At 39.6% G+C, this 15,104-nt stretch overlaps 1 protein-coding gene across 6 annotated transcripts in view; it reads right to left on the minus strand.

The window, feature by feature from the left end:
* Window positions 1-15,104, minus strand: part of apc (APC regulator of WNT signaling pathway) — a 167,092-nt gene that overhangs the window by 52,612 nt on the left and 99,376 nt on the right. For all 6 annotated transcript variants that reach the window (XM_048621490.1, XM_048621496.1, XM_048621469.1 and 3 more), the window contains exon 3: window positions 7,020-7,110. In XM_048621490.1, coding sequence (XP_048477447.1) covers window positions 7,020-7,110 — 91 coding nt within the window. The remainder of the gene's footprint in view (window positions 1-7,019; window positions 7,111-15,104) is intronic.

A 15,104-nucleotide genomic window follows, 5' to 3' on the forward strand; every position in this document is an offset into this window, starting at 1 on the left:
TCAGCCTTTCTGCTCCTATGATGCTGCTTGGCCTGCTGTGTTCATCCAGCTCTGCACCTTGTTGTCTCGGATCAGCTTGAGTTCTACTCGGGGAATTCAACTACAGACCATAATACAACTTTGTCCCAAACATGGACATTCTGAAATGTTAACTTTGAATGACTTTCTTGACATGCATTGACATTCTTAGCAATGCAGCAAACAACCCAAGTAAACATTGAAGCCAATGAAGATGAGGGAAGAACTCACCAGTGAATAGAATGATGCCTAGCACAAAGCAAGACAGTTACAGTTGCTGGAGACAAATCATTGAAGGACCGTGAGATTATTCAAGAAGTTCTCCAATCAAGCTCTTAGCCTCAAATATCTCCAGATTTATCAATGACTATCACTTCACTTTGAGGTCAGAATTAGAACCATTTGATGATGGTTGTATTCATTTTGATTCGCAAATTGCCAGCTAATGTAGCAGTCCATGCCCACATGTACTTAATATCAAATGCCAGGCTTGGCTGATGCATAATATTTTCACCATTTTAGTGCGAATGACACTCGCCAATAGGAGAATGTAACTACCGCAGCAAGGCATCCCAACTGCATTTCAATTTCCCTAACATCACCTCTGTGTAGAACGATAGGGGGGAAAAAAAAAGAGGTAAATTGTTAGGGATCACTATTGACTAGAGGCCCAAATGGACTAACCTCAAAGTCATAGCTACTGGAGTAGATCATAGGTTGGTCATCTTGTGGCAGGTGCCTCCCTTTATGATTGGATCAGCGCTTCATTTAAAAGCCTAAATATCCACCTGCTCTTCTGCAGTGGATCAAGGGTGCAATGCATAAAATCCACAGGACAAATTGTAGCATGACACCAAGGTTTCTTCAGCAGTACCATCAAAACTTAACTTTCACCACCTAGATGAGTAAGAGTGCATGCATTGCAGCACTAACGCGACTTGGGCATATACTCATCAATGCTGAATCCAAATCCTGGAACTCTTTGCCTAATAGAATTGTGGAAGCACTGCACTGCACTGATTGCAGCATTTCAAAATGGTGGCCCACCAATATTTTCTCAGGACAATGAGGAATGTGTATTCAAAACTGACAAATTCAACAACGCACATCTATTAATTTTTTTTGTTACAGATATGACAGTCTATGAAGCTAGCAATATATTCAAAATTTACAAATAGCCTGTAGAGAAACAACAATTAAAGTATGACTTGTGTGAAAACAAGCTGCAAAAAACTTGTAATTTAAACAGCAGGTACACAATGTTCTTTCACATACTGTAAGAAGTGTGCCAATGAGATTCTTTTATCAGGGCAGAGTACTCCTCTGAAATATTTGGAAATGTTACATTAACAATAATAAGGCTGGTAACTGTTGAACAATGTACCACTTTGAAATAATGAAGGAAAAACAAAGTGACAACTTTAAGTGCTCAAATGGGCAACTAAACAGTCCCTTACCAAACTATCATTCCCTAGTGCCTCTCTTCCCATGCTTCAATTAAAAATGAGACACTACCTTCATTGGACTCAATTCAGATATAAGAAATCCAACTTTCCCACACTTTCAGCGACAGAATACCTTCTTTCTCAAGCCTAACGGCTCATACTGACATAGTCTCAAGTTCAAGTGCAAAGATGCACTCTTGACTCAGTAATGCTCACATCTTTGGAGGCAGAAAAACATGGATTCAAATCCCACTGGACTGAAAGCAATAACTCGCTCTTCTCTACACAGATGCTGCCAGACCTGCTGAGTTTCTCCAGCAGTTTCTGTTTTTGTGTATGATTGGACATATTGGGAACCAGGTAAAAACAATTAAATTTCTGTTGTTACCAACCAAATTCGAGATCTGGAGAAAAACAGTTCACTGCTCCTAGCTCAGTCATAACATCTTTCATATGAAATGGTTAATCAAACCTTGATTTTTCTCACAAATGCATGTAAAAATTTTGAAGAGGGAGAGGTTTCACAACTATCCTGTCCAAAATTTACTCCTCAATTAACTAAAACAGATCAACAGGGCATATTGTCCACTGCTGTTTCTGGGGTGACACTTAAACAAAAAAGGCACCTCAATTCTCCAAAGAACAGTAATGATACTTAGTTCAGTCAAGAGTGCAGGAGGGCATGCCAGGAATAGCACCAGCCATACCTAAAAGCAAAAAGGTGTCAACGTGGTGAAACTAGACTACGTCCATGTCCAACAGTGAAAGCAGCATGCAACAGACACAGAGGAAGCTACACCACAGTCAAGGTTCTGTAGTCTTGCCACATCCAGTCATGAATGGTGGTTGTCAATTAAATAACTAACAGGATGTGGTGTCTCCACAAATATCTCTGCCCTCAACAATGGAAGAGCTCAACACATCAGTGCAAAAGATACCAGCGGTATTTGCATCCATTTCCCAGGAGTTCAGACCTTCTGATACTGGGATTCATTCCACATGATATCAAGAAACAGCTGAAGGCACTGGATATTACAAAATCTATCAATCCTTACATCCTAGTTGTATTACGCAAGACTTGTAGTGCAGAACCAGGTGTAATTCTAGCTAAACGGTTCCAGTTCAGCTATAATACTAGCATACACCTAACGGCGTGGACAATTTCCCAAATATGTCCTGTCCATAAAAAGCAGGACAAATCCAACCTAGCCAAATTACAGGTCCATCAGTATGTTCTCAAATCATAAGCAAAGTGATCGAAGGCGGCATCAACAGTGCTATCAAGCTACACTTGCAAAGGAGTAACCTGCACACTGATGCTCAGTTCGGATTCCAGCAGGATCACTTAGTTCCTGATTTTAATTCGGTCTTGGTCAAAGATGGAAAAAAAAATTGATCTCTAGAGATGAGGTGAAAGTGATCGCTCCTGACACAAAGGCAACATTTGAGTATGACAGTAAGGAGTCAATGGGAATCAGGGGAAAAACTCTCCAGTGGCTAGAGTCATTCCTAGCACAAAGGAAGACAGCTGCAGTTGACAAAGTTCTATCAATGTGGGATACCACTGCAAGAGTTTCTCAGGGTGCAACTATCTTCAGCTGCTACATCAATAATCTTTCTTCAAAATAAGTTCAGAAGTGGAGATGTTTGCCAAAGATTACAATGCTCATTACCATTCATGGGGATTGGAAGCCTCAAGAGGCTGTTCAGCAGAGTGTTCTAGTTATGACATGCAATGTTAAATTCAATTGAATGGCCATAAGATGGCACGTATAACACATTTGCCAGACAGGTGCACTGTACTCTGCCGTGGAGTACGATAGGGCAAGTCACAAGTCATACAGCACAGAAACAGGCGCTTTGGCCCAACTCACCCATGCTGACCAGGTTTTCTAAACCAAAGTAGTGCCACTTTCCTGTACTGGTCTACATTCCTCTAAACCTTTCCTATCCATGTACTTGTCCAATGTCTTTAAATGTTAATTGTACCCACCCCTATCATTTCCTCTGACAGCTCATTTCATATACGCACCACCCTGTGTGAAAGCATTACCCCAGGTCCCTTTTAAATCTTACCCCCTCACCTTAAACTTAAGCAGTCTAGTTTAGGGCTCAACTGCCCTGGGGAAAAGACCTTGGCTGTGCTGACATTCACAGTATTGTAGCAGCAGGGCCCTACATTAATCTGACAAGTGTGATTAGTAGATTGTTTCCGATTGTGACTTGGCTGCTGTTTACTTCAAATCTTCCTGAAAGGACAGGTTCCCAAGTTGCATCATATTAATCTCTGCCTATCCATGTAGAAATGCAAATCAATTTTGATATTGTGGAGGTATACTTGATATATTTTTGAATGCCATGGGTGGCACGGTGGCTCAGTCGTTAGCACTGCTGCCTCATAGCTCCAGGGTCCCAGGTTCGGGTGACTGTCTGTGTAGATTTTGCACATTCTGCATGGGTTTCCTCCCACAGTCCAAAGATGTGCAGGTTTAGGTGGATTGGCCACACTAAATTGCCCGTAGTGTTCAGGAATGTGCAGGCTCGGTGGATCAGCCATGGGAAATGCAGGGCTTTTAGGATAGGGTGGGGATGGGCACAGTCTGGGTGGAACACTCTTTAGAGGGTTAGAGTGGACTCAATGGGCCAAATGGCCTGCTTCCACACTGTAGGGATGCTACGATTTTATATGGTGCAGCAGTCTGTGAACTTTGTCATGTCTTTGTGAACTGTCTGGCCCAGAGTACAGAAAGATGGAGCCTTGGTGGCACAAAGGATTTGTCAGATGAATTTTCAGGGCATGGTTCTTGGCAGGTTATTTGTATTCATGTTGGGCTGGGGCCAGCACTGAATCCTGTGGTAGCCTAGTGGCCTGTCTTCTCCATGCACAAGCCGGACTGATTAGTGCAAGTGATTTTCTAACTCTACCCATACAGAGTCTATTTTTATCTTGCTAACAGCCATATCCTTTTTCTCTACTGTCATTATTGTCCCGCTACTCAATCTCCCCATTCTCCTTTCTAAATGTAATAAACCCTCCAACGTTTAATTCCTAGTCCTGACATTTCTGCACCCAAGTCTAAGTTATCACAACTTTGTTGGCTCCTTCCAATGCATGATTGCCTTCAATTCCCATTTAATCACAGATATCCAAGTGCTCTGCTGTACAAATATTTTAAAATCATTTTTAATATAATTTCCCCTCAGTTCAGTTTTAATCAAACTTTTAGACTCTATAACTATTGATTACCTTGCCATCAATGGCCTCCTTTAATTTATTCTGTTCTACATTCTACTTTCCTGTGCCTTTTTTCCGTGTTTCATTCACATATGCATGCCTCTTGCGCACAAATGAAGTGATGTATTATTTGCATTATAGCTGAAATCAACAGTAAAAATACAGAGAGCAGATGGATATTTAGACAATACTGGCACATTATTGATGTGCAGAACTATACAGTTTTGAAATTAATATGGGTCATGCTTGCCATAACAAAATCTATTTCATGCACAGGATATTTTTAAAAAATAAGAAACTAATCAGGTGTAGTATTGTAGCACTAAAATTCATTTGAAAATTATTTTAGCCAAATTGAGTTTTAAACTTATTGTTCCATTAAATAAATTCAATAATTACATATTAAAGAGCAACAAAATAAAGAAAGCAGTTATTAGTGCTTCTGATCAAGGGCAAACCATACAGTGGACTAAGAACATTGTTCTTTCATTGCAAATGTCCTAACTAGATAGAAAGCGAAAGTTTATTCCTGCCGTCTGAAAACAAAGGGCAAAAAAAGGAAGCAAAACATCTAGTTACCGTGGTCTACGTAGGTGACAATTTCAAAGTTAGATATAAGAAAGATTTTCTGCTAAGAATGAGTAGAGAATTTAACCATGGGGTTAAATGGAAAAGCACAATAACAAAGTTACCAAATAATCTTGGAATGACTACCCAGGCCGCAAGAAAATTAGCAAATAAATTCAGTGTTGAACATGCGGCTCAAAGATTGGTGTGGGAGAAATGGGGCACTGACACTGGGATTGAGGAAAGATTGCACTGGTCCATTAGGATAGGTTTTACCAGAATCTTGTTGGGATCAGTGTGCCATTAACTAGCAAGGGATTTAAACTGAATAGTGGAGTGCAGAGGGCTCAAGTGAGTACAAGTTTTGAAAACTAAAGAGAAAGGACATGACAATACCGCAGGATAGTGATATGGGTTATGATAACTGAGACAGCACCCGTAGTGGGCAGTGAATGACAGACCATTACTCAGGATTTGCATGCTAATTTGTGCATGCCCAGTGTTCTAAAGTTTTGGTCAATTTTGTTGGGGAGGATAATGATGCTAAATAGTATTTGTATCCGACTGTGGTGTATAGTTAGCATTCCATCAGGTTCGACCTTTCTGCCTCCCTCTGCCTATCCAATTCCTGATAGCTTAATTATCCTGTACTATTCACTGGGCTTCATGTCAAAGTTCGGGGAAGAGTAATGAAGGTGCACTAGCTCTTTTCAATGTGAGTTTGAATTCATGTTGCTATTATTTTCTTTTAAGGTGCCTTAATTGACTGTTATCATTAATCAAACCTTTACAGTAGGAACTGTCCTTGAAGCAATTTACTAATTCTAAATACTGACCGATCACCATTAAAGCTTCAGGTGAACTACAGGCCTTTGAAATTCACAAGGAGACATGCCGGTGCAAACCAGGAAACACTCTTGCCTCCCTGCTTTAATCCTTCCAGATTGCAGAGTTTGTTTCTACACGTCTTGCACTGTTTGTGCTGTGACGAAAATTGAACTACGTTATTTGAAATGAAATATTATTGCACAACAGAATATGAGCTGCACTGAATTCACACTACATCCTATTCTTTTTATATTGGAGTACCATATCCTATATAAATAACTGATTGGATAACTGTGCTTTCATTAGAACCATGAGATTTTCCATCATATAACTCAGTAATGTACATCTTTGAGAATCTCAAACTGCAACACCTACGTTTCAACCACCAAAATCTACTTTGTTTGTTGTTGCAAATTCTCTCATTTGGTGCATTATCGCTTCAGAATATGGTGCATATAGGAATCATGCAACCAAAATCAAATCAAAATAAAGTTATCTCAAAAAATGAACAATGCAAACGCTTTTCAAATTGAATACAAAAATTCTAACGTAGTACGTCACTCCGGACCTTCAAAGCTCAAAGGCTCCCTTTCAACTATTGGACACGAACTTCTGAAATCATTAATACACAGACTTAAATTTTTCAAAATTAAAGTAAGGATTTCCTAGAAACAAAATGCTAAAACTTGAGCTTTAAAAATATTCTTTATTTGTACTGAATCAGTAAAATGCGAGCAAATTTTACATTAGGCACTGCAAAAGCTTTAGCCATCCACATGAAAGTTACGAACAGCTCTAATTTACTTAGAGAACAATGTGAGAAACACCACTATGTCTTCATTCATATGGCTGAAGCTACTTCCCTCGATGACCATCTAGAACTGGTGTTTAAAATGTCAGTTACCGTTACATACTACAAGACTTACCTTTTAGTCGTTCCAGCAGATCAACCTGTCCAGCAGAAGCCAGAGCCAGAGCCTCGTCTTCAATGCTACCCTGCAGTTGCTTCAGGACCTCCTGCAGCACGAAGTGAAGCACAATCAGAATGGCTGTAATCATACTGAAATCGAACCTACAAGTCAGGCTGCATTACAACCTTCAACTGAGCAGTATTAACTTGCACCAAGTGCATCACAAGAAGATTTTTTGGGCCAATGTTTCTTGTTCCATTTTATAAGTGAGACAACCAAAATTAATTCCTGACCCAAATATTTAAATATTTGCAATTACCTTGCACTTGAACTTGACAATTTACCTTCCTGGACTGCTTTGTATGCTCCAAATTTGTCCATAAATTACATACAAGTCTTGAATTGGTGAAGATTTCTGCCGTGCCACTTTTCCATTCCCTCTGGGAAGGTGCACAACCATATCTAAAATTACTTGTCATTGCCACAAGGTAGTGAACTCTATGAAGTGAAAGAAAATGTTTCAACCAAATCTCGACAAAGGCCCACACCCAACTAGCATACAGTATGCAATTGAGCCAATGTATATTACACCTGGATTGATTTATAGATTTATATTTATTAGAAATTAGAGGTACAGCTCTAAATAGGAATTCAAATCAATTCCTAATTCAGCTTATGCTATAATTACAAACAGTTGATTAGAGATGCCAAACATTGCAAAAACCTAACATTTTGGGTTTCTTTTTTCTGAGCAAAACTTTCAAGTTTGCCCAAGTTGTTCTTCCATGACATTTGGGTGTTGCTAGCTAGGCTAGGATTTGTTGCCCATCCCTAACTGTGCTTGAAGTTGCTGCTCAACTACCTTCTGCAACGGTGGTCAGTCCACATGGTGTAGGTGAGCAGTGCTGTTAGCTACAACGTTCCAGGATTCTGACAGTGACAGTGATGCAAAGACAACTTTGCCCTAAATCAGGACATGTGGCTTGGATTGGAACTTGTGGTTGATGCTTTGCCCATGCATCTGATACCCCTTGTCCTTCTAGGTGATAGTGGCTGAGGGCTGGCAAAGTGCTGCCAAAGGAGCCATGGTGAGTTTCTGTTCAGCATCTTGAAAAGATTGCAGAGCGTAAGATACTTAAGGATCTCAGTGTCCTCCTGAATGGTTCACAAAAAGACAGTATGCAAGTAGAGCACCAATTAGGAAGTTTAATAGATTATCATTTATTGCAAGGGGGATTGAAAACAACAGTAGGAAAGCTTCAGTTAAACATGGCCATTGGTGGTACTGTGTACAATATTGGTCTCCATATTTAATGATGGCTGTAAATATGATCAAAGCAGTGCAGAGAAAGTTTATTTGACTAATACCTGAAATCAGCAAATTGACTTACGAGGAGAGTTAGACAGGCTAGGCTTATATCCGTTGAAGTTCAGAAGAATAGAAAGGGGCTTCATTGAAACATGTAAGATCCTGAGGATTCTTGATAAGGTATGTGCAGATAAGAGGTTTCCTTTTATGGGATAATCCAGATAATCCATAGAAGGTCACTATTCAAAAATAAGGGATTACCAATTTAAGACAGGGGAGGAGAATTTTTTTTCAAGAGAGTAGCAAATCTTTGGAACCTTGTTCCTCAAAAGCTGATGGAAGCAAAGTCTTTGAATTATTTTTCAAGGCCAAGGTAAACAGATTCTTCATAAGCAAAAGATGAAAGGTTATCAGAGGGTAGGCAGAAATGTAAAATTATCAGATTAGCAGTAATTTTACTGAACAGTGTAACAGGCTTGAGGGACAGAGTGGACTCCACCTCTATTCCCAGTTGGTTCATATATTTACAGATTGTACACTTGTAGTTCCACAGCACTAACCAAGCAAGCAGGTTTGGCCTGGATGTTGTTGAGCTTTCAGTGTTGTTGCAGCCATACTCATTCACAAAAGTGGGAAATATTTCATCACACTCCTCACTTATGCCTTGTAGATAGCAGACAGGATTTGGTTGGTCAGGAGGCCACAATTACATAATTTTGGAGAAGCAGTAGTTTTGATTAGAAGACCAGCTACTGTAACTTTACTACCTAATATTAAAACTATTACCACTGCTACTTTTGAAAAAAAAACATTAAATTAAGCTTAAGTGAAGAATAGAGCTTTATTCTACGTAGATTTAGCTGGAAGGATGAGTTCATTGTAATTTTTAAGTAAAATAGTACTCCTAGGCTTGAATGTTTCCTGCCAAATTCCATTGTTCTATGTTCATCATTGTCTCCTGGATCCTGTATTAAGGAGATTCATCCACATCATTGGGAAAATGAAAGGCAGAGCCATTATGTCAGTAGACAGAGCTCTTAATGAAAGTGCAAGTTTTCTTTTTCTATTAAATACTTACAGTAAAAGGGCAAAAAAGAGTGGCCTTGTCAATGACACAGTCACTCCAAAATAAATACTTAATGATAGGTAAATTTTATGTTTTGTCATTTGTAGAATCTTTTCATTCCATTCTGTCTTCAATCTCTCTCTGCTGTGCCCAAAACATTTAAATGAATTGGATCATTAAAGTTCATGGTTCTTTTCACTAATGACTGAGTAGGTAGGGAATAACTTTTTCCTCAAACAGTGGAATCAAGAGCCAGAGGGAAATGACCTGGAAGTTAATTGACAAAACATTCAAGGTGAATAGAAGAGGAGGAGATGGGTATCTTGTTGAAAAGAGGAAAAAATGTACTTGGGTATGGGAAAAAGAACAAGCAATTGGTTCTATTGAATAACTAACACAGTACAGATTTGACAGACTTAAGCAGCCACTTTCTGTGCTGTTCATTCAACGAATATGTCCAGCCATCTGCTAACTTGAAGATGTTTTATTATTTTAAGTTATCTTGTGTACAGTGCAGATCACCTTGGTAAAAGGCCAGTGCTAGCATGATCACCAATACTGCTTGCTCATGAACAGTTGCATTTTACAGGCAGAACAATGAGCTGTGTACTGCAATATTATGAACTGGCACACATGCTATTTTGGCTAGATCAAGAGACTCCAGCATAATTTCAATGAACTAATTCAAAGGGAAAATCATCAAAATTTTTCAAAAATAAGTTCATAGAATCCCTACAGTGTGCCAGCAGGCCATTCGGCCCATCAAGTTCATGCAGACCCCCCCACCGAAGAGTATCCCACCCAGGCCTACCCCTCTACCCTGTAACTCTGCATTTCCCATGGCTAATCCACCTAGCCTGCACTTCTTGGTGTACAAATAATGTATATATTGTGTAAACGAGGGGTAAGCCATTCAGGACTGAGATGAGGAAAAATTTCTTCGCTCAGAGTTGTGAACTTGTGGAATTCTCTACCATAGAAAGCTGTTGGGGCCAGTTTGTTAGATGTATTCAAGAGGGAGCTGCAAGGGGCCCTTGGGTGTGGAGAGAAAACAGAAGTGGGATACCGAAATGGCATGATCAGCTATGATCATATTGGATGGTGGTGCAAGTTCAAAGGGCCAAATGGCCTACTCCTGCACCTATTTTCTACATTTCTATATAAAACAGTTTTAAAAGTCCATAAGCGCATTTTTATGGGCTAACTCTACGTTGGAGCTCTATAGGTTCTTTTCAGTATGAAAATAAATAACTAAAATAAACATTCTTTTGATACATTTTTACTTGATAACTTCTGTGCTTCCTTCTTAAAAAAAGCACAAAGTTTAAAAAGGATTTTACATAATTTAATAACCTGGATTTGAGAGTCCACAATTTAAGCATTGGAAGAGAAATACATGCAGTGACAATTGTCCAAAATAAATATAAATTTAGTTAAAAAAGACACTCCTGTCTGGGTCTTTTCTACCTAGAAATTTCTGCAAAGTTGAGTCCTATGCATACAGTCAGAATACAACAGCTTTGAAAGAGGCCCTTCAGTCCCTTTGCATTTGTGCCAGTCATCAAGCACCAATCTACTCTCACTCCATTTCCCAGCACTTGCCCCAGAGTCTAATAATCTTTGGTGTTTCAAGTTTCATCTAATTACTACTTAAATGCTGTGATGGTCCCTGCCTCTACCACCTGTTCAGGCAACGCATTCTAGAAACCTAGCAGCACTTGGCTGAAAAACATTTAATCAATTCTCTTCTAAATCTCACCCTATTTAGGTTAAGTCTATGCGTCTTGGCTACTGACCCCTACACTAAAGAGAAAAGTTTCTTCCTTTTTACCCTACACTCCTCAAAGCTTTGTCATCTCAGACAGGTCTCCCTCAGCGTTCATGACTCTCAGGAAACCAATTCCTGCTTATTTAGCCTCTTAATAGCTGTAAAGTTCCAGCCATGGGAACATCATTATCTCTCCAGTGCAATATAGGTCAATTGCCCTTTCATAATTTCACAATGGAGTACATTTGGTTCAAAGAAGAGTACAGGATAACATACCAGGAATAGGGCCATACATATCCGAAAATGAGGTTCGACCTGAAGCAGCTACAACACAGGACAACTTTCATGCTAATGAGCAGACTGAGCATGTGACTGACAGATCTAATTGATCACACAACCTGAGGAACAGATCTAAGTTCTACAGTACCACTACATCCAGTTGTGAATGGTGGGAGAAAATTAAACTAACCAAAAGGAGTTTCTATAAATATCTCTATCCTCTCTGACAGGTAAGCCCAGCATATCAGTACACAAAACAAAGTTGATCCATTTGCAACAATCTACAGCTGGAAGTGCTGAGTTAGATGATCCATCTTAGCCTTTGGGGTCCCCAGCATCTTAGTCTTCAGTCAATTAAATTCATTTTACACAATATCATAAAACAACTGAGGACACTGGATAATGCAAAAGCCGTGGATCCTGACATCATTCTGGCAATAATGTTGAAGACATGCTCCAGAACAGCCACATCCTTAGCCAAGTCATCCTGGTAGATACAACAATGGAATTTGCCTTGTGAAATGGTCTTATCCACAAAAAACAGGATAAATCTGAACAAGTTACCACATCAATGGATTCCTCTTGATCATCACCAAAGTGATTAAAAGTTATCATTGACAGCTATCAAGGGCAATTACACAAAAATAAGTTGCTCACTGACTCAGCTTAGATTCCGCCAGAGCCATTCAGCACCCGACTTCATTTCAGCCTTGCTCCAAACAAGAAAAGAGCCAATGCAGGTGACGTGAACAAGCCTGCCCACATTGTTAATGCAGCATTTGGTCGAGTATAGCATCGAGGAACCCTACCAAAAGTGAAGCAAATAGGAATCAGGGAAAATTCTCAACTGGTTGGAGATAAGAGTCACAGCTAATACAAAGGAAAATGATCACAGATTTTTGGAGGTCAGTCATCTCAGTCCCAGTACACAAGAACATAAAGAAACATCAGCAGGAGCAGCTATTCAGCCCTCAAGCTTGCCTTGCCATTCAACAAGATTATGCTTGATCTCTTCCAGGCCTCAACTTCTTTCTTGTCAGCTCCTCTTAGCCCTCAACTCCCAGATATTTTAAAAATCTAACACTAAATACTTTCAGTGATCTAGTCTCTACAACTTTCTAGGGTATAGAATTCCAGGCAATAACTAACTTGTCTCAGGCAGAGGAAATTCTGTCGCATCTCAGTTTTACATGTTGCCCTATCCTGTAACTACAGCCCCTAGTTTGAGATTCCCCATCATTGAAAACATCATCTTAACATCTACCCTGTCAAGCCCCCTCAGAATCTTTCGTGTTCACCTTTACATTAGCGCAATCAACCACATATTTGGTGAATGCTTTGCAGAACACCTCACCCTGTCCAAAGGAATGACCCTGATAGCCTAGTTGTATGCCATTTCAATAAACCACATTACTGTCAGGCTAACATTTCCATCCTGACCCTGTTGCATTTTTCAATAAAGCACAATGCAAACTCAAGTGGCAACACCTCATTTTCCACTTAGATGCTTTACAGCCTTGAGCTCTAAACATTAAATTCTATAGCGTCAGAAATTAACCACATGATGCTTATTCTCTACTTTCTTATTCGGTATTCTCTCTCCCCCTCTCCCACAGCCTTGTCTTGTTTGTAATAGAAACCGAAATTGCTAGAGAAACCCAGCAGGTATGCCAGCATCTGTGGGAAGAAAGCAGAGTTAATGTGTTAAGTTTGGTGACTCTTCACCTGAATTGGGGGCAGATCCACCATCAGGACAGTTCTGAAGAAGTCACTAGACTCAAAACTTTAACTCTGTTTTCTACCCACAGACGCAGCCAGACCTGCTAAGTTTCTTTTAATTCTACCATCTGCCATGGCAGGATTCAAATCCAGGTTCCCAAAGCATTACTTCGGTCACTTTTAATAGTCTGGTGATAATACCACAAGGCCATCACCTCCCCTTTCATATCTTTTCCTCTTTTGCCCCCATTAACAATCCCTTTGTCTTTTGCACTGGGCATCTCTACCATCTCATCTTTGCTCCTCCTCCTCAACACCTTTCAGTTCAAAAGCGTTATACTGGGCTCAAAAGGTTAACAGCTTTTCTCTCCACAGATGCTGCCAGACCTACTGAGTTTCTCTAGAGTTCCCTGTATTTGTTCCACTCAAACTCTTGTATGTTTCAATAAAATTTACCCCTCATTCTTCTCCGAGTGTGAATCTAGGATAGTGTGTTGCTTTCCAGCTGCTAGGATTAAGGACGTGTAGGGGTGACCTATACCTGGCCATTCAACGTGACTTGTACCTGAACACGTTAAGTTTTCAAGACGGCAGACTGAAGCTAAGCAAAACTAAGCAGCCTGCTCACACAGTAAAATACAATGCTACCTTTGAACAGAACTGCTAGAAGGTCGGTAAAAGAACGCAGTATGTTCCCATCTGAGACAGTTCTGATAAAAGGATGCCTTAGAACAGATAAATGACCCCTAGCCTTACTAATGAAAGAATGATTGTCCCAGTAAATGAATAACATCAGGTGCTAGATGAAGCCCCTAAGCAGCTGCAAGGACAATAGCTAAAGTTATTTCATAGTAAATAGTTGCTTCTTTGAAGATACCTGCAATATTAAATTGTTTCTAGTTAAAAATGCCTTGTTGATAGAAGCTGTTTTCAATGCATAACCAGAATACAATACAAGCCTTAAAAAAACATTTAAGCTTAGACGTGAAGGTTAACTGGCCATAGGAGACGCCTTCTCTTATGCCTTGAACAAGATAGTTTGCTCACAACACTTAAATTACAAAATGCTAACAGTAGAAGTGACTGCATAACATTACATTTTACAATTAACTTTATAACAGAAGTTAATCTTTTCTTTAACTGTAGCATTCCTACCAATTAGTTAAAACTAACTGACCTTTTATTTTTACGCTATGTAATTGGGACAAAGGCAAAATAAAAGGACTAACTGAATGTGATAAAAGACAGCACTAAAATACTTGGGTAATGGAATTCAAGCTATCCTTACAGATAAACAAGCCTGAGAAAGACCCGAAAGAGTATAGCCATTGAACGTTTGGAATGCAAATGAATAGGATGCAGAGAAAGATCCCAAGGCCTAGAGATTACAATGCCTAGCTAACACCATAAGTTCAAGGGAACCTGGGGCTGTCCATAGAAATGCCCATCATTGATTAGGTGTCCCACAGGACTGGGTGTTTGGATTATGGGGACGGACAGTGAATATGTTGCGTTTGATTATTGTAACACAAAATGTATAAAAATGATGTATTTCTTTGTAAAAGCAGAGGCTGTGTTATTGATTGATCTTCTGAAGCCAGATTCAGGTAAGATCCTTTGGCCCTCTCCCTGTATAGAGGGGTTTCTGCTTGAATAAACATCTTCCACTTGGCCTGAATCCTGCCTTTCTCTTGACTTTTTGTCCCCGGTCGGGAAAAACGCTCCTACATGATGTCTCAAAACATTTGATGCATCTTGTTAAAACGGAGAGTGAGAAATCGGATGTTATTGTACATTGGTAGGAATGCTACAGTTAAAGAAAAGATTAAGGCTTCACAGACTGAATATAAGAGGTTAGGGAGAAGATTAAAAAAATCACAAAGTAATAATCTCTGGTTTTACTCCCAATGCCAAGCTTGAATGAGGGAAAGAATAAAAGGATAAAGGAGATAAATCAAT

Source organism: Rhincodon typus, chromosome 3 (assembly GCF_021869965.1).
Source record: "Rhincodon typus isolate 14 chromosome 3, sRhiTyp1.1, whole genome shotgun sequence".
NCBI classification, from domain to species: domain Eukaryota; kingdom Metazoa; phylum Chordata; class Chondrichthyes; order Orectolobiformes; family Rhincodontidae; genus Rhincodon; species Rhincodon typus.